The sequence below is a fragment of the Centruroides sculpturatus genome, unplaced genomic scaffold (genome assembly GCF_000671375.1).
Source record: "Centruroides sculpturatus isolate CEXI.00-Female unplaced genomic scaffold, Cexi_2.0 scaffold881, whole genome shotgun sequence".
Classification (NCBI taxonomy): Eukaryota; Metazoa; Arthropoda; class Arachnida; order Scorpiones; family Buthidae; genus Centruroides; species Centruroides sculpturatus.
The window spans coordinates 1-19190 of NW_019385179.1; the positions used below are offsets into that span (position 1 = coordinate 1).

Sequence of the window (19190 nt, forward strand, 5' to 3'; positions counted from 1 at the left end):
TTTTGTTTACACGTTCTGCATTAATAATAAAATTTCAAGTTTACTACTAAAAAAACTACTGTAAAAATATTAAGTCTTTTGCATTATATTTGATATACTGTATTTAAATGTGAAAAAAAATATTAAATCATTACACTTTAAATCCATACCAGAACAATGTATCAAATGCACAATTCAGTTAAATTATTTTTACTCGTATTCTGAAAATGGATACGAATGATCAGTGGCAAATAATTATTACTATGCAAATGAAACAATTAAATATAAATAAAATCAATTACATATTATAAAATCTCTAGATTATAAGAATTAGAGACTTTTATGATTGAAGATGAATTCTTTTAATTGGAAAATTGAAACACTTAGGTATCTGAAATTAAGCATTTATTATTTATTAAATATTCATATTTATTAAAAATTTTTGGTTACAAATTAACAAAAAAGAGACATATATCATCTTATCAATCTTCACTATAGCATACTAAAATGAACCAACCCAATGGCCAACTCTAGTTGCGCTGACTATACACAAATGCATGCCACCATGATATTCACAAATTGTCTATCTAAAATACAGATGGAAATCTTAAGATATTATTGTTAATCCTATTGTTTTAAGCTTAATTTACTTTGCTAGAAATTTGAATTGAATGTTTGTGTTAAACTTGAAATATATCAATAAAATTGAACTTTTTTGATCAAATTAAGGAAAGGTTGATATATATCGTAACTNATGAACTATCCGTTGATGTCTACGCTACATTTTGCTTTCCTCTGCTTATTTGCAGGAAATCTAAACAATCGAACGTCTGTAGATTTACTTTTACAATTTGATGATACACAATAACCCATTGTTTAAAATTTTCAATACTTATATACCTAATAATAGTCGACTCACGCAGGAACTACGTGTGGAGTGTAGTCTATCGATGAGACCCAAAATGGCCGCTGCCGGGAGCGTGTCCTGACCTTGGGACGGGCTGGCGACATGGAGACATCTGTAACATTTGAATAGGGGCCATTTATTCTGAAAAAAACCTTAATAAGCGATTTAGTTTAAGCAAAACCCGAAAATTGCCGAATGAGAGCGTTAGTTAAAGTGATAAATTAATAGCGTAGACCAGCGATTTCTAACCTTTTCTACAATATGCTTCCTCCATATTGGCTCGCGTGCAATTGCCTCTCCCTAGCATTCTCATAAGTGTTTATTACTCTGTATATTCAATATTTATTTTTTTTTTATTACAAATTAAATGATAAATGATACCGGTAAAGTTTGATTGAAAATATGAAGCAAAAATACAATTTATACTACTAATAAACCAGCAACGAGTTGCTCAACTTTCCCGGCGACATTTAAAATTTTGGTGGCGTCATCTGTTATCATATTTTATTTAAAAAGCATTTTATATTTTTAATTATTATAAAATGGCAAAAAGGTCAATTTTCAAAGTAGGGATTGTTTTTATAAAAAATTGTAAATGTTAATAACGAGTAAAATCGTCATTAAGTCCGATCCTAATGGAGATACACACGACCCCTATTATCTCCCAACACCCTTGACATTTAATCACCAAAATTTAATAACGTCAATACCCCTAATACACAAACCTACCCGAGAAATTTCAGAATTTTTCGACAAAATTCACAGGAGTTATTAAGTTTCAAAGAGGGTGAACAAAATCGTGCTCCATAAACACACACAAACATCCATACATACAAAAAAAATAACCCCAATTTTTTTTGCATCTATAGACGTTTTAAGATTATTTTACTATTATGGTGTGTACAACCGTCAAAAGAGGAAAGAATTTGGGGATTTTTCCTCAAGCCCATTGAAAACTTAGAAGCCGGCAATGATCCCTATCCCTACAAATTAATGTTATTTTTACTAACAAAATATAAAACATTTAAGACTGTTTGTTTTATTAATAAAGATACATTCCGCCTATTTCATTTGTTCAAAAATAAATGGGTAAATGTGCTTGCTAAGTGGAAAAGAGGTCCTGTCTAACCTCTAGACACCAGACAAGCTCCCAACGGCCTTTTATGTACTATATAATTGCTGGATTTATAGTTAAACACCCCGTATATACGTATAGTTTTGTTATAAATGTGTACAAAATTTTAAAAATTTCTTTATCATGGTTTGCAACTTCAAATATTAAAATAAATGTAACAATCACTCTTGTACGGCTCTAAATACAAGAGTGATTGTTACAGTGAAATCTGTATTCTAAAATAAGCCAAAACTTGAAAAGAATTTTGTAATAAATCGCCCTAAAGCTACAGTGACATTTAAAAATATAATTAAAATCAATTGTTTTCTGATAAAACACAGCACGATGTTTACCTATATAATCAGAGGGAAATGCACATTCATGGTTTGTTACGTTTGTCAAAAGATAAAGTAAGAGATAATGACAGCGTAACAGTTGCAAAACATCCTGCAAAAGAGTCAACGATGCACTTATATTAAGTTGGACCTCATCAAGTATCAATTATGTAATTGTGTTTTTCTATTACCTACTTCATTCCAATTAGTTAATATAAACGATTAATCATTATTTTATTTGCGTGATTCGGTAACATTACGGATTCTGTTCTGATTTTAAATCATCGAAAAACGATTACAGATTCTTACATTTAAATTATTATACTTATAAAACTAGCACCGGAATTACCGGTACAGAGATCAATTGGAAAACAATAGACCAAAACTTCGCAACATAAACGTTTTGATTTTAGGATTCTTGTTATTTTTCTACTGAATTTTTGCCAAATTTTTAAAACTAAATCGAAATAAATAATACGATAAACAATAATTATTAAAATATTTTTATTATGGATTGGATTGGAGAAGGCAACGCAATGCTGTCAAAAGAAATCCTTCCTGGGATAGAAATTCTCCCAGGAGGGATAAAAGAAATCTCCCAGGAGGGATTTCTCTTGTTTACACCTAAATAGGGGCTATTTTCCTATTGAAAAGTAGCCCCTATTTAGATGTAAACACTAGAAAAAAACCCGAAAAACTCCACGATTTTACCAACTCGACCACTGATGAACCAGACATTCTACTGTATTTTATATACAGTATTAAAAACTAAATTTTCGTAATAATTATTCTACGGTTTATTCAACCAGAATAGAAAAATTTTAAATGTAAAAATCGAAATTAAATTCTGAAGTGAATTCCTTACAGCAAATTATTCCTTACATCAACAGTTGACACTTTCAATTTATATTTCTTTTGAATAATTCAGCAACATATCCTGTCATGAATTATTAATACTGATCATATTTTTATAAACCATTATCAATTGCACCAAAAGAAAAATTCAAATAAAAGTAAAATAAAATAAAATATTGTATTTTAGACACAATTTATGTCAGATATAAAAGATTAAAAAACATATTAATGTCAGCCATCATGTCATTTGACAAATTGTTTTATTCAGTTCTTTTTTTAATACTTATTTTCTAATTTGTCTAACTATGTGTGCCCTTAAATAGGCCATTTTCCCATAGAAATTCTTCCCGAAAGGTAACCCTATTAGCATATTGCCCGTGTGCTAATAGGGATGTTTGGGGGGGGAGATGAGGATTACATAGGGAACCATAATGGACTTCAATAAAATTAATGTTAATTTATTAACAAAAAATAAAAGCTTTAAGGCTGCTTTTTAATAAAAAAAAAAAATTTTAAAAAAAAGAATTCAATTGGTAAAAAATCCAACAAACAAGTAACTAAACTTCCCCGACAACATTTAGTGGCGCCATCTGTTATGATATTTTATTCGAAAACTTTTTATATTTTTAACTATTATAAAATGGTAAAAAGATTAATTTTGAGGATATGGATGAGTTTTATAAAACGTTAACAACCAGTAAAATCGTCATTAAGTTAAACCCTACTAGAATTACACGACACCCCCTTTATCTCTCCACCCTCTCGACCTTTAACCACCAAAATTTAATAGTACCAATCCACCTAATAAACAAACCTCCCTGCAAAATTTCAGAAATTTTCGACAAAAAACACAGGAGTTATTAAGCTTCAAACAGGTAAACAAGTACAGTACGTTCAGAAAAAGGACATGTCCGGAGAAACGAGGACACAAAAATTCTAATAAAATTAAAAATATATATATATTTTCACGACAATAATATATATAATTAATTTTTTCATTAAAATAATACTCTATAACTAGTTAATTTTGTTAATATTTCTTTCCTAAAACAAAATAACAACACAAAATTAATGTATCGATAAATATGATGAATGTATTGATGACGAAGAGCAAAATATCAATAATACTAGATAAATGAATATAATATAATAAACTAACTTAAACAATTACATTTAAGTACCCTAAATTCGTGATTAACATCACGTTGAACGGACGGTAGCGCCTAATTTAGCCCTAGCGGTGAATATCGAAGTACATTTTATCTGTTAAATTTGAAGTCCATTAATTAAATCGGGGTCCTTTAAATCGAGGTTTTACCGTATTGTATTTATTAAACAAATAGTTGACTAATACAATTCAACGAGCTATTCATTAAACAACACAGGACTGCAGACTAAATAAAATTTTTATGAATAAATACTGTTTTGTCTAGCGTCTAGTTAATCGAAGTTCTTGTATCAGAGAAGCCATTTTAATTGTAAACAATTGAATATGTTTTAAGCTATAATATTTTAAATCTAGCCTATTTTAAAATTATTTTATAAATTTCTAAATATCACAATGAATTGGTGTCAACGATTAAGATAATTTTGTTAATAAATAATTGACAATAATGGAATTTGTCATTGCGACACGCTGTCGTGACTATCCTATTTATTGGGATCTGGGGCGTACTATAAAATATTAGAAAAATAAATGAATCGAGCATAATATAGGCTATATTAAATTTGGGACCGTCCATTAATTACGTGTACAGTTCGTGAGCCATTTTTGAATCCCTGTCGTGTGCGATGAATTTTTGGCAAATTCCCACCCCTTTAATTACGTGTATGGTTGACTCCCCGACATTGAAGAAATTACTTTAAACAGTTCTGTAAATATTTTCGGATAAAGTAGTTTATTTAAATGACTAGTAAGTAAGACAGTCCCTTAGACAGGAATACATCTTTTGAGTCAAAATGGAAAAAATTGACTGGTATTTTTCTTTTTACAGTAGGCAATAGGCATATTAGCTACAGTTTAAGCGTGAAAATAAGTAACAGTATCCTAAGTTTACATATGAAAGCGAAAGCATATATTATATACAGTGCATTCGAGCACTTCCGACTAATTTGAGAGGGGTTTAACCACCTTACGCGAGTCTGAAGTAGGCTCAATATAATACAGTATAACTCCGAATAGCGCACACCACCGGGACCGTGAAGTTTGTCCGTTATTTAGAGGTATATATATAATACATATCCTGTTTGAAAGGTCTGGGGATTGTAAAAATATACGTTAAGTAAAGGTAACCGTTATTCAGTTGTACCCATAAATGAATGTTTCACGTTAATATCAAAAAACATGGACGGTGTTTCGACCCCGTTCTCTATTATATACAATAATGAACTTTTCGTGACCCCTTTCCCCTTAAATTTCACATTTAATTAGACGGTACTCTTGAGATTTCATTTTAAATTACAAAACACTTACTGAAACTCTTTTATTCATAACTTTTTACTTTCATTCGAGCAAGTGTAAGAACGTGTAAGTTAATATACATATATTTTGACGTGCTTCCTAGTGTATAAAAACAATATTTCTTAATCGAAACAGGTTATGCCAATTAAGAAACCGTGTTACCTATTGATAAACTAAACAATGGAAAAAATAAATAAATAAATAACTACGAACATATCGCAAAACTGCATTAACTAAACGCGCAACCGATTGTATACAAACTTCTTGCCTAATTAACCGAGTCCATTAGCCGGATATCTCGAAAATGAATCAACTGAATGGTTTCCTGTCGGGACAGAAAAGTGAACTTTCCAGATAAACTTCCGTTCATGCGCAAGAAACAACTGTCAAAAGTTCAAGCGGGAGAAGAAGAAGAAGACGAAGAAGAAGAAGAAAAAAAAACTTGTCCGTTCACACTGCCGCAACTTCCCATATGGAATTATTTTTAGTTGTCGATTACTGTTTAATATGTATGTGGATATGACCCTTTCGCGGATTGAATTATGGATAAAAAAACCATTCTAAGCTTCTAAATATAACTGGAAACGTAAGTTTATCCTTCTTTTTCTCTTTATTTAACTTTATAAATGTGCCAAATCGTTATTTGCTGTTATAAATTACGCGAAAAATACATACAAAATTGAACGGTTGATTTTTTTTCAACGCATGTAAGTTAAATAAAAATTTAAACTTTAAAATCTATATTATAAGAATTATTTATCCGATTATATATGTAATTTTAATATAAAGTACGCGAAAATATTTGTTATTGTAATTTGATTGCGCATTGTTCAATACATAGTTTATGTTAATTTCAAGGTGAATTGGTTAAGAGGAATGTTGTAGTTTTCGCGGAATCGCTTCACTAACTTGAATGTATTTTCTATTGATTATCCTTTATAATAAGACAATTCCCATCAATAAATCACACACAGCATATTATGTATATTTATGCCAGTTCCTTTTTAAAAATTTATTAGTTTATTAATTAATTAAAAAATTAAAACTAAACATATAAAAGTGTGTGAAGGGTAGAAGTTACTTTTAATTAATTTAACAATATGTGAATGAATGACCTAAAAGTAACTCCTACTCAAATTACTTGTAAATCATTAAAATCTTTTTTATATAAGAACTTATATTCATTTTTAAATAAATATAGGCCTATATATATTGTTGGATCCTTGAAATAAATTTAGCGGGTAGTATAACAGTATAATCACACAGGGTGCTTACTTTCAATACTATTTACTATGTGTTTATTACAGTTGACCCCCCTATAACATTGTTGATAATTCCGTTTTATATGAATTCCATGTTGTACGAGTCACTTTTACAAATACATGTGCTGGGCTGTGAATGGCTCACGTATTTGTAAAATCTAAGTGACTCGTACAACATGGAATTCATATAAAACAAAATTATCAACATTGTTATAGAGGGGTCAACTGTATTACAATGTGAAATAGCTTATATCATTTTCAAAATATAATACAATGAACACCATTTAAATGGGTTTTGAGACTTTTTTAATGAAGGATACATAAAATCAGTTTAAAATATTAAAAATCAATAAAGTTCTGTTTGTTATGAATTTTAACAATGTAAATTTGAATATTTTATCAAATTTTAATTGTAAAAATTCTTATTTATTTATGTTTTTTAATGGTAATTATGAAGTGTATTTATTGTAAAATATTTGCAGACGATATTATCTGTGTTTCGTAATAATATAAACACTCTTACAACAGATTTGTAAAAATTATTTGTTTAAATTGCAAGATTTAAAATTTATCTATATTATACAGTACATTGTACTGGTAAACTTTATTTATAAACTTCATATTTTAATTTATTGGAAATGTTGGAAAATAAAATAATTAAAAAGTAGCAAATACATTTTGGATAAATTTTTAAAATATTTCTAAATTAAACTCTTTATTAAAAGATGATAGCAGAATGCTCTTAAACAATAAAAATGTATGCTATATGAATCCATATAAAACAAAAAAAGTAGTTTATTAAATTTGTTAGCATTTTATTTGCTTTATCCATGAAGTGTGAGTATCAAATTTTAATAGGGAAACCTAAAAACCCTGAGAACTATTCCACATGTTCATTTCTAAGCATTCAAAATTTCATTTTAAACGGATGATCAACCAATGTTATCTTAATAATTATATTCTTGTATATCTAGATACAGTTTTGTTTATTAATATGGTTAGTTATTTTTTTCTCCTTCTCTGTGGATTCTAAGTGAACCTTTTTTAATCATGTCCATCATGGGTTTGGCTAGGCCAACAATGGTGGCAACCAGATGGTGAGGATTATGACCAGACATAATCAGGACTTAACATTCATGAAAAATTCCTGAGGAGTTGTTGGTCCAGATTTCATACTGGTTCCCTAGAGTGATAGACTAGATGCTTTAATCACCTCATCAATCCATGTCTATTGGATTTAGACTTACTATGAAAGTGTAGATCATGAAAGGAAACTTCACAAAATACTATATCAAAGTGATTAATGATTTTGCTTGTTCTATTAATCTATAATAAAAAGATTATTAACTTGCTATAATAATCTTGTTATTATTACAGAACATTATATTATTATTGTACCACAGAACAGATATTAAGTATCAGTAATAAAATATGAGCAGAATTGTGGTAGAATTAAATATGATAAATACAGATGTTCCAACTTGGTATATCAAAAAAAGAAAAAGAGTTATTTGCAACAATAAAAACTGATAAAATTAAAAATGCTATAATTATATTTAATTTTATTCTTCTACACTTTTATTTTTGAATATGCTGATGATTGTACAACATCAGAATCAATCGCCATCATGCAACACAATGGCATATCCATTATCACTCCTTGGTGACAAGCCACAATTCTTGGCTCCTACAGATTACTTGTGTTGCATGATGACGATCAATTCTGATTTTGCTACCTGCGGAACTCAAAACACCAGATTGTACAACATATTTGCTGTTTTTTCCTGAAGGAATTTAGACATTTTGATCAATTTGTCATAATAATAGTGTAGAAGTACTGGTTAAGAAGCTAAGGCAATCCTGTAGCCAGACTTTCTGTGAGGAGGCACCTGGTAACATTAGGATGCATGGGTCAGGTGCATAGTGCATTCTAGTTAGCATCATATAGTTTAAAGTGAAAATGGACTAGATTGTTAAAATTTTAATTTAAATAAATAAAGAATTGGTCACATTGATAGACTGATAAACAAAAAGTATTAAAGGAGATACAGAATAATTTTGAGGGGATAAGACCTAAAATGTCCCGTAGCTATGGGCCGGGGCTAAGGTATCTGTTTGTGCTGTGAGGAACTTGAAATTGAATCCAGATTAATCATTAGGAATTTTTTGTGAGGTTTAGTATGGATACCGCTCCACTTGTGCTTTCTTTCGAATGTTTTTGTTAATATATATGCCATAACACTAAGAAATTGAGAATGATTGCAGAAAAAGTAGTCAGCACAACTAGAGTTGGTCCTTGGGTTAGTTCATTTCTGCATCTTTAAGGGTTGATAGAATTGTTTATGAATGCACGTAGATTCCTTTGGGCTTCACTTTCTCTTGAAACAGGGTTGAATGCCTGTGGTTAATTTAGTTATTGTGGTTAACTATAGCAGCGTTGTTATTTATTAAATATTCATATTTATTAAAAATTTTTGGTTACAAATTAACAAAAAAGAGACATATATCATCTTATCAATCTTCACTATAGCATACTAAAATGAACCAACCCAATGGCCAACTCTAGTTGCGCTGACTATACACAAATGCATGCCACCATGATATTCACAAATTGTCTATCTAAAATACAGATGGAAATCTTAAGATATTATTGTTAATCCTATTGTTTTAAGCTTAATTTACTTTGCTAGAAATTTGAATTGAATGTTTGTGTTAAACTTGAAATATATCAATAAAATTGAACTTTTTTGATCAAATTAAGGAAAGGTTGATATATATCGTAACTATGTAACTTAAGCTTAGCTATTAAAATAATGAATTTATGATATCTGTTGCATAAGCTGTTGACTATTTTTTATTTAAGCATAACTTTCTCCTTACTGATCATCTATCCTTTTAGCATATTTTTTCAATGAGTTAACAGAAAAGTTCTAAGAAATAAATTTATTTTTAATTTATATACTTATTGCTTTTATAAATTAAGACATATAATTTTAATTATAAAAACATAATCATAGATGTTGTGTTGTTATGACAATGGTACGGGGTACATTAGCTTTTAAATAAAATTTGTTATGGAATTTCTGAAAATGAAAATATGTTTTTGAACACAAATGAACATTAGTACAATTAACTTTGCTTTTAATTTTATTGAAAAGAAGCATAATTAATTCTTAAATACTCTTTCAACACTTTTCTTATTTCTTAATCTTAATATACAGGAGTAAAAAAAAATTAAAATTGTATGCATAAATTTATACTCAGAGAAAACTGTTTTTCTACATTTTAGAAATTCTTCCTGTAACTGCATTATATCTGGAAATTAATAGTTTTGAAATATTTATTTGGAGTAACTTGTNATTGTACAAGTAGGTTTTTAACAGATATATTAAAAATTAAATTAAATGAAAAGCAAGAATACAAATGGAATTTTTGATTATAAAATATTTTATATTATTTTTTTTATTGAAATTGTTCTCAGGTGTCCCGTTTTTACGATTTGTCTATAGTAACACTAAACAAAAACCAAAACTTTAACTAAAAAATTAAAAACAAATTCATTTATTATATATTTCTTTCATAAATTGCTGTGATTTTAAATATTATTTTAATTGTTTAAATTTATAAATAAATAATTTAATTGAAATTTTTGATGAAGTATTTTTGAATATATGGCAGTGTTATGTTACGTAATTGTAGACTTGCCATACGTCCGGAATTAGGCCGGACAAAATTTTATCTGGAGTCGTTATATGGTAAGATAATCATTAATATCATGTATAGAAACATAATTATTTGTTGTGGCTATATAAAAGATCCTTATGGATTTCCTACAGTGAGGCATTCCTTAATGAGAAGTCCTTATAGCTCCGTGGCTAGGCTCAATCTAATCTAAAAATTTCTTCGTCATATTAATATTAAAAAATTCATATGTTTGTTTGATTTGTTGATGGCTATGAGAAACAGAACTCAATGGTAAAATAGGACACATTTAGATTGTAAGCAGCCAATGACAGATTCTATTTCATATGAAATGAACTGTCATTGGCTTCCTTAGCTGCTTTCCAGGGCTGTTGAGAGCTTTTATGGAGTTTGGAAGACCCTTTTAGCTCCTTAGTAGATTCTCTAGCTCTTTAGCAGGCTTTTTTGCCATTTTGTTTGTACAAATGAAATATATAGAATGTTTCTTTATTAATAAAAAGCAGTCTTAAGCAGCTTATATTTTTAGTTAGTATAAATAACATTAATTTATAGGGGTAGGAAACACTATAGGGTTTCCAAGTTTTCTCTGGGGAAAAATCCCCAGCTTCTTTGTCAAAATCTCTGCTGCTTGTCACCTAGATGCATCCATTGATTTATCTTGTATTAATTTTAATATATAGTATAACCAGTGGTGGATCCAGAAGAGCCCAAAGGGCTTACTCAGAAGTAAAAAATATCAATCAATCAATCAATCAACATTTATTTGCTATGGCTTTTGCCTTTGCAAAGGGGTTACAAAATCGTGTAGCGTTAATAATACAAAGATTTATACAATTTATACATGGTTTCAAAAAGAACAACAACACAAACAATAAATGATAACAACAATAAAGCTTAATTAATAATGTTATGTTATGTTATGTTATGTTATGTTATGAAGTAAAAAATATTTATATGAATAATTATAAGTACCTTTTATTAATATGCACAAGACACTTGTATTATGACTGATTAACCATATTTTGCAATCAAAAATATTTTTAGAAACAATATTCACATGAATAAATTTTAATTTCTTTTTGTCAGTGGGAAGGGCTTAAGTCCCTGTAGCTCTGTCTCTAGTATAGCAACAAATATATGATGATAATATGAATAGTTTCTAAATGGATACACTGATATTATCAACACAAATAGAATATACCTTAAATCGTTGTTTACTTTAAATATTAATCTTATAAAAGCTATTCTATATGAAAATCATGTAATATTTATTACAATGATGTTGCAAATATAAGCATATTTTTCATTACAATACATGGCATTGCACTATAATATCACTGGCTAATAAGTTTCAGGGTTCTCTCTCATCCCCAATGTCCTGCTAGAGGATTACTATGAAAGTTTTTTATAACTTTATGTATGGCATCCTTCCCAACACAAGTGCATCTTATTTCTCCTGTCCCATATGTTTATAGCTTCATGTGGATAAGATTATGTCTAATTGGAATTCAGGAGGTATCACCTCTTTTAGATTAACATTATGATGCAAATGATTATCTTTTGTGTTCTTCAAATATGATAAAGGCTTGTGGTTGAAATAGATCAACATACGTTGGCCTAGAATTAGAGCGGAAATGGTGGAGGGCAATACACCTCTTATCAATCATAGCAAGTCACTCTTTCTCAATCATAGAGTAGTTTAATTCTGCACTGTGGAATTTGTGGCTAAAGTATCCCACCAGAAACAAATCTTCATCCCTTCATTGTTCGAGGATGGTGCTGGAACACTTGTTGGAAGCATCCGCGTGTAAGAAGAATAACTGATTAAAATCAGGATGGACTGATTTTGGATGGACTGATCAGGATGAACTGATTAAAATAGGTGGTCAAGTGATGAAGCTTTTCAATTGGTCTAAACTTTCCCATCTGAATTTTTTATTTTTTTGTCAGCTTGATAAGGGGAAGGGTCATTTTGGAGAAATTAGGGATGAATTTTTCAAAAAATCCTATTGTACCAAGGAAACTTCTAATATCAGTTGCGTTTTTAGGACCCCCCCCATTTGAACTATTGTGTCAGTGTTCTTGGGATCAGAGCAAATACCTTCCTTATCGATTAGGTGACCTAAGTAACAAACCTTGTCAACTAGGAATTTGCACTTAGGGTTTAATTTAAGATTTGTGTCATTGATAATTAAAAGTACATCTTCTAATAAAAATGTTGTGTTCATCAATTGATGGAGAAAATATGACAATATCATTTTGAAATACATAGCAGTTTATTCCTATGTATTTTCCTAGCAAATGAGACATCATGTATTGAAAATACCTCCTGCTGGTTTTTTGCTTCCTGGAAAAGCTGACACATTTGATACTTGTCCCATGGAGTGGAGAAAGCAAATATATGACAAGCTGATAAATTGATAGTGATTTGGAAATAGCTGGATTTAAGATCTAAAATAGAGAAAACTTTGCTACCATGAAATTTCTCCAACATGTTGTCTATGCGGGCCATTGGGAATTCTTGGGTTTGTGATGCCCCAGATTTAGTTCAAACCTAAAAAAGGTTTATAAAAATTGTAATGAATGATTAACGCAACGTGGCAACAAACAACCAATTCTGGAAGGTGTTGAGTTTACCTATGTCAAGTTGGTGATACCAGACTTTACCATTACTCATACAATGGCAAAAAGGAGAAGGATTGATATACAAGAGGTAGGAAAAAAAGTATTAATATTCTAAAATGCAATAAAAGGAAATGACATGAGTGTGTGTGTCTTAGTTCTATTGATAATCCTGGCCAGAGTCGAGGAATGGTGTCAGATAGACCATCTCAGGCAGACCTTTCTTGCAACCTGATTGGTCTCAATTTCCACCTGGAGACAGGTGAGAGACCAATTGGGAAGGGAGGAAGGGGAAGCCTAGCCAATTGAAGGAAGATTATGGGATGAAAAGTATATATAAGACCTGATGTTCAAGGACAATAAGTCGGTTTTCTTTGTGGTCATTCTGCTCCCAGTGCCGTCTTCTCTACTCAATGTCGTTGCCTCCCTTTCAAAGTTCAATGGAGTTAACCTGACTGGACCTGCATTAAGTTGTTGCTGCCCTGGGGTTGCTCAACCATAACATCTTGAAAACTGAACAGATCAGGAGGAACTTCGAGACTTCCTTCTTTTATTCGAATTCATAATTATCTGATGTAAGTGCAACTTTTAACTAATAAATGGTTTTGTAAAGGCACCTTGTATTCTCTGCCTCCCATGCTACCATCCACATATGTATGCCCCTAGGTCCCAGGGTAACCAATAGTTTTTGTCTCCGGGCTGAATTGGAAAAAGAACTTTTTTCATGGGCTGAACCAGAGGCTGCTCTAGGAAGATTTTGAGGTGGTGCAAGATCTCATTGTGGTGTCACTCCGTAGAGACTAAATTGTACATAGAGATTACAGATATATTTCACATTATCATGCATTATTAACATTCTATGCTGTACTTAAGAGATTTGTAATGGAGCGTTAACTCTAAACGCACAGTGAGTTGTTGACCTTTTTTTTTATATGTCAGAATTTTTCATCAAGCTATTCAGACTTGAGTAGCTAATATTGAAAAATTAATCACAGGTTGTATATTGGCCATGCCTGCCCTAGGTCATATCTGACTGGGAACTAAAGGATTTCCCCCTGTAGTCAGCATACTCACAGGTTCTTAGTCAGTTCATTGACCTTCCAGAGGTTACCTTTATTTTGCTAGATTCCTTTGATATGACATGGATGGGAGAATTCCATTATGAAGAGCTCTGCTCACAAATGCCAGCTTTTAAAAAGGTCTGCATCAATCTTTTCAGCTTGCTTGAATGGCATTTTAAGATACGATACTATCTCACATTTACTACTCTAATATTATCAATTATCTATTTATGCACAAACTTGAAAATACCAGTAAGTTCTTCCACATCCAATGCAATAACCTTAATGTTCTCTTTTATTAGGTTTTTGATTCTCTCCCTTCTTCTCCACAAGCAATAAGTGTGTCATTTCGACAATAGTTTCATTGGTATTTATCTTAGCACAGTTTACATAAAACCCATAGTCTCTGTAGGGATCATTATAGTTCTCACATGCTACCTTTATGTCACTGAGAATGGACAGAAATTTACTAAGAAAGTCTACCCCAATATGTCATCATATTCAAGGCCTCGAGGAAGCTTCATACATGAAAGTGACAGGTTAATGGCCTCATGATCTTTACTAATCTTGACTTCTAGGACTCACTCAGAAATAGAAATATGCCCATTGATCCCTGATTTTTTATCTCCTTCCTCAAATAGGGCTGGACGCTGTGCTGGAGTTTTAACCTCCTTAACAAATAAATATCAATTATTGATTATTCAGCACTTGTATCACATAATAAAATGCCACATTAAGCTGCCCAAAAGCTCCTTTTATAATCAGAAGACCCTTCATAGATTCATCAATTCCAGTCAGTCTTATTTTACAGCTGCGAACAGAGTGCTGGCTTTTATTCTGTTCCTCAATCAGTTTAAATCAGGGCTTCTACAGTTAGGGCATTTCCTTGCCGTGCGACTTGGATCATTACAAATGAAATATTGCCTATTCTCTGGTTGTCTTGGTCTCTGTTCCAAATGAATATTCATGGTAAACTCAGCTATAGATTCACATAATGGGCTTACTGCAGCTTCTAAACAAGATAATCTATCATTTTTATCTGTCTTCACACTATTCATTATTAATACTATTTCTATAACTGTACAGATACAGATATAATGCTTCTAAAAATTAGGCCAAAGACCTCTAAAAAGTTTAAAACAGTCCTGTATGTAGAAAGGTTATTTTACATCTATTGGGTGAGTCATAAAAAGCGTGTACTGATGAAGTAAACACAAAAAATATATTGAGAAAGAACTTTTATTATAACAACCATTATAATAAAGTTTCCATCCTTTTTTCTATGAAATGGTACATCATACTGTTTCATAGAAAAAAAGGGTGAAAGGATCAGGTGTTACCAACTGGTGGATAAATAAATTAAACGAATAAATAAAATAAATATTGAAACTTTAGTATTACAACATAAAGTGTAATAATAATAAACATATGCCAACAACATCAGGGTTGTTATTCTGTAGAATTTGGCTTATATCAAATTGGCAGAAATAAAAGATAAATTATAATGTTTTCGAATGGAGTATGTTTCAGGTTTACAAAAATTGACACATTTTTGTAAATATTCAGAAAAAAGTCTTTATATATTAAATATTAATATAAACATTAGATACATAAATTTATATTACTGGTATATTTATTCTGTAATAAAATATGAATGACTAGTCATTATCGACTAGAGAAAAACTATGAATTGTCAGTGTCAACTGGATCATCTACTGTCTTTGGATTAATTGGAACTTCATATTTCCTATAAAAATAAGAAAGAGTTATCATGCTCAATGTTTCCTTCCTTACAGAATATGATAACAAAGCTGCAGTACTACCTAATCTGTAAGATATTTATCAATACCAATTAGAGTTTTATGTTGATTAGACTGTAAAATGGACTTTTCTATTTTTGTTATTGCTATTTCTGAGTCAGTTGTGCTGTTAAATCTTTTTCACATTTGTCAGGCACAAAGAATAGCTCTATAATAATTTAATCTATTACTAGACTCAAAATTGTTAACCCCAATTAATTAATATGCCTTTTTGTTTTTTTTTTTTTTATAACTCTATTTAAAATTTATTTTGTATTACAAGTACAATCTATATATTAACAGGACTTATTATACTGGAAATTATGGATGCAGATATTTAGTTTTACAGTTCAAAAATAATGTTCTTTATTTAGTTCACCAGATGAACTAAATAAAGAACATTATTTTTGAACTGTAAAACTAAATATCTGCATCCATAATTTCCAGTATAATAAGTCCTGTTAATATATAGATTGTACTTGTAATACAAAATAAATTTTAAATAGAGTTGTTAACCCCAAGTTCTAAACAATTGAGGTAATTTCATTTGCAATCTTTATCACTTCCTCAAATTCTCCAAAATCATACTGTATACATAGTCAATCTGCAGGTTTTTCCAAATTTATTTCATAAAAGTTGATATTTCTTAACAGTATTGATGATGATGATGATGATGCCCTTTAGCACTGTTTCCCAAAGTTTTTGGACTAATGCCCTCTTTTAGTATATATATTTCTTATACATATTTTTTTGTTTGTTTCAAAATGAATTTTTGTCCTCCTTGTCTTTCAACACTTCTACTGTTCCTTGCCTTCCAGCATAGCTTTGAATCTTCTATGCACTCAATAAGGTTGTAATGCTCACTGTCCTTTAGGATGTAGAACATCCAATATTCTTTGACAAACATAATACAGTTATTTATTTCCTTTAAGATCTTAAGTCTGTCAAAGATTGTAAGCTTACAAAAAAATGCTTACAATAATAAAGTTTTCCATTTGTGAGCAGATTCACGTCCTCTGATCTTCTTCTTGATGTTGATGGCCCCGGGCATTGTTGGGTGGCAAACTGCAGCTTGAACAAGGGAGAGAGATGACGAGTTCTTAGTAGAAATGGTGATATTGGATATCTGTTTGTTTTAAAAATTACACAATTGCCAAGGCAGGTCAAGAAGCTCTCCGTGACCGTGAAATTGCCACTTATAATTTTTTTAGGTTCCAGATCAAACATTTCGATAGGTCGATCTGACTCACCTCCGTTTTCTAATTGATCTTCACTCATTACTAAGTGTAACGAGATTAAGTGTATCAAATTGACAGACGATGTTGACTCATCTCACAATCTGAGTTCCTCAGATTGTGGGATGAGTCAACATTGTCTGTCAATTCGATCCCTATCAAACATGATTGATCTTAGGACTTACATCATACTATTGTTTTAATACGAGAAGTACAGTTTTTCCAATAATTTCTTCTAAACGTGCCCTTTTATGGACATGAAATTTCTATTTTTCCTTTTATAGTAGTTTTCTTTTTTTTGCAGCTTTACAAAATATTATTTTTTTCTTATATTCATACAAGAGAACAAAATTTATTCATTTTTGTGGTTCCGGTCCACTTCTGGAGTCTCACATTAGTAGTGCTTTATAGAGATGTTTTTGATAGGAATGTAGTGTAGGATTTTTCAGAATTTCTCTAAAAAAATAAAAAAATGTAGATTGCTATAAAATTTTCAAACTGACAGATATTCAAATTGATATATGAATTAAAAACCAAAGGCTTGCTATTTATTAAATCTGTTGTTTTATTTTCATATAAACTGTAATCATTTATAAGCTTAAATCCATTTTATGTATATTGTTACAAATTTTTTAAATGCAAATGTAAGTAAATATTTTAAAATATTGAATATTCATATGTATGTATGTATGGGTGATATATGCATATTTTAAATTGGAAATCAAATGAATTTTTAAAGATTTTTAAAAAAAAAGTTTTTATAAAAGCATTAACACATAATTTAAATTAAGTAATTAGAACTTATTTTTGTGATAAAATTTTTAAAATTATATTTTATTCATTTTATCAGTATTAATTTTATTTTCACATAACTTTATAGAAATACAGAAAAGTTTATGCGGTTGTCATTTTAGAGAATGAACTTTATTCAAATATTTGTTTTATCTTTATTGAATTAAAGTCTGTCTGATAATAATGACTAGCCTTCTTCTGGGTTTTGTTTTGAAAGTAAAGTGTAATAGTATGTAGGTAATAAACAGATGATAAAACATTTTATTAGAAACATTGAGTGAAAAGATGAAAAGGTTGTTATATAAACAAAAGCCTACTTTTCTAGAATTCCTGCTGAATAACTGCTTTATCACAATTTACTACATCGTAAGGAAAACTGATTTCTATTAATGTTTTTGATTGAATTATCAAAATCTGCAAAATGAAGGTAAGTATGCTTTATATAAATTTATATAATTATTTTCATTAATATTACTATAATTTCCTGTATATAACCCAAATGTGGCATATAACTTTTAAAATTACTTGAACGAAGCCTACACCTGCTCTCAAAGTGGCTTTAAAACATAGATAAGATGCAGTTTATACACGGGAAATTACAGTAATTAGAATAACATTTACATTGTTCACATTTCAGATATTTATATTCCAGAAAATATAGATTATTTGTTTTGTCTATCTAACTTGTAAATATACAAACATCTCCAACCTGATATATAATACAGCTACAACCAACAGACTGCCGAAAAACAGACTGTTGGTTTGTTTTTCGGCAGTCTGTTGGTTGTAGCTAACTTGTAAAAAAAAGTAATTTCAATACACAATTTTATACATTGTTTTGTAAATGAAATTGAATAAAATAGAAAAATATAGTAATAAATATTTTTATGTAATAGTTATGCTAACATATTACATAATAATTTATACTTAGTTCTCTTTTCTTTATAATATTTTTCAATTGTGTTTTGCAAGAAATTTTGCAATATTAAAAATAAAGAAATTCAATTATGGATATTAGAAATTATTTATTCATTTATTTATTTCATTTCAAATACAAAAATTATTA

General features: G+C 29.8%; 1 protein-coding gene across 2 annotated transcripts in view; it reads left to right on the forward strand.

Moving 5' to 3' along the window:
- The first annotated feature begins 5923 nt into the window (after positions 1-5923).
- Positions 5924-19190, forward strand: part of LOC111635815 (FERM domain-containing protein 4A-like) — a 92301-nt gene continuing 79034 nt past the window's right edge. Inside the window, exons 1-2 of one of the 2 annotated variants that reach the window (XM_023380912.1) lie at positions 5924-6237; positions 18450-18551. In XM_023380912.1, the coding sequence (XP_023236680.1) occupies positions 18546-18551 (6 nt within the window). In that variant the 5' untranslated portion in view covers positions 5924-6237; positions 18450-18545. The remainder of the gene's footprint in view (positions 6238-18449; positions 18552-19190) is intronic. The other variant, XM_023380913.1, reaches the window with a different exon arrangement.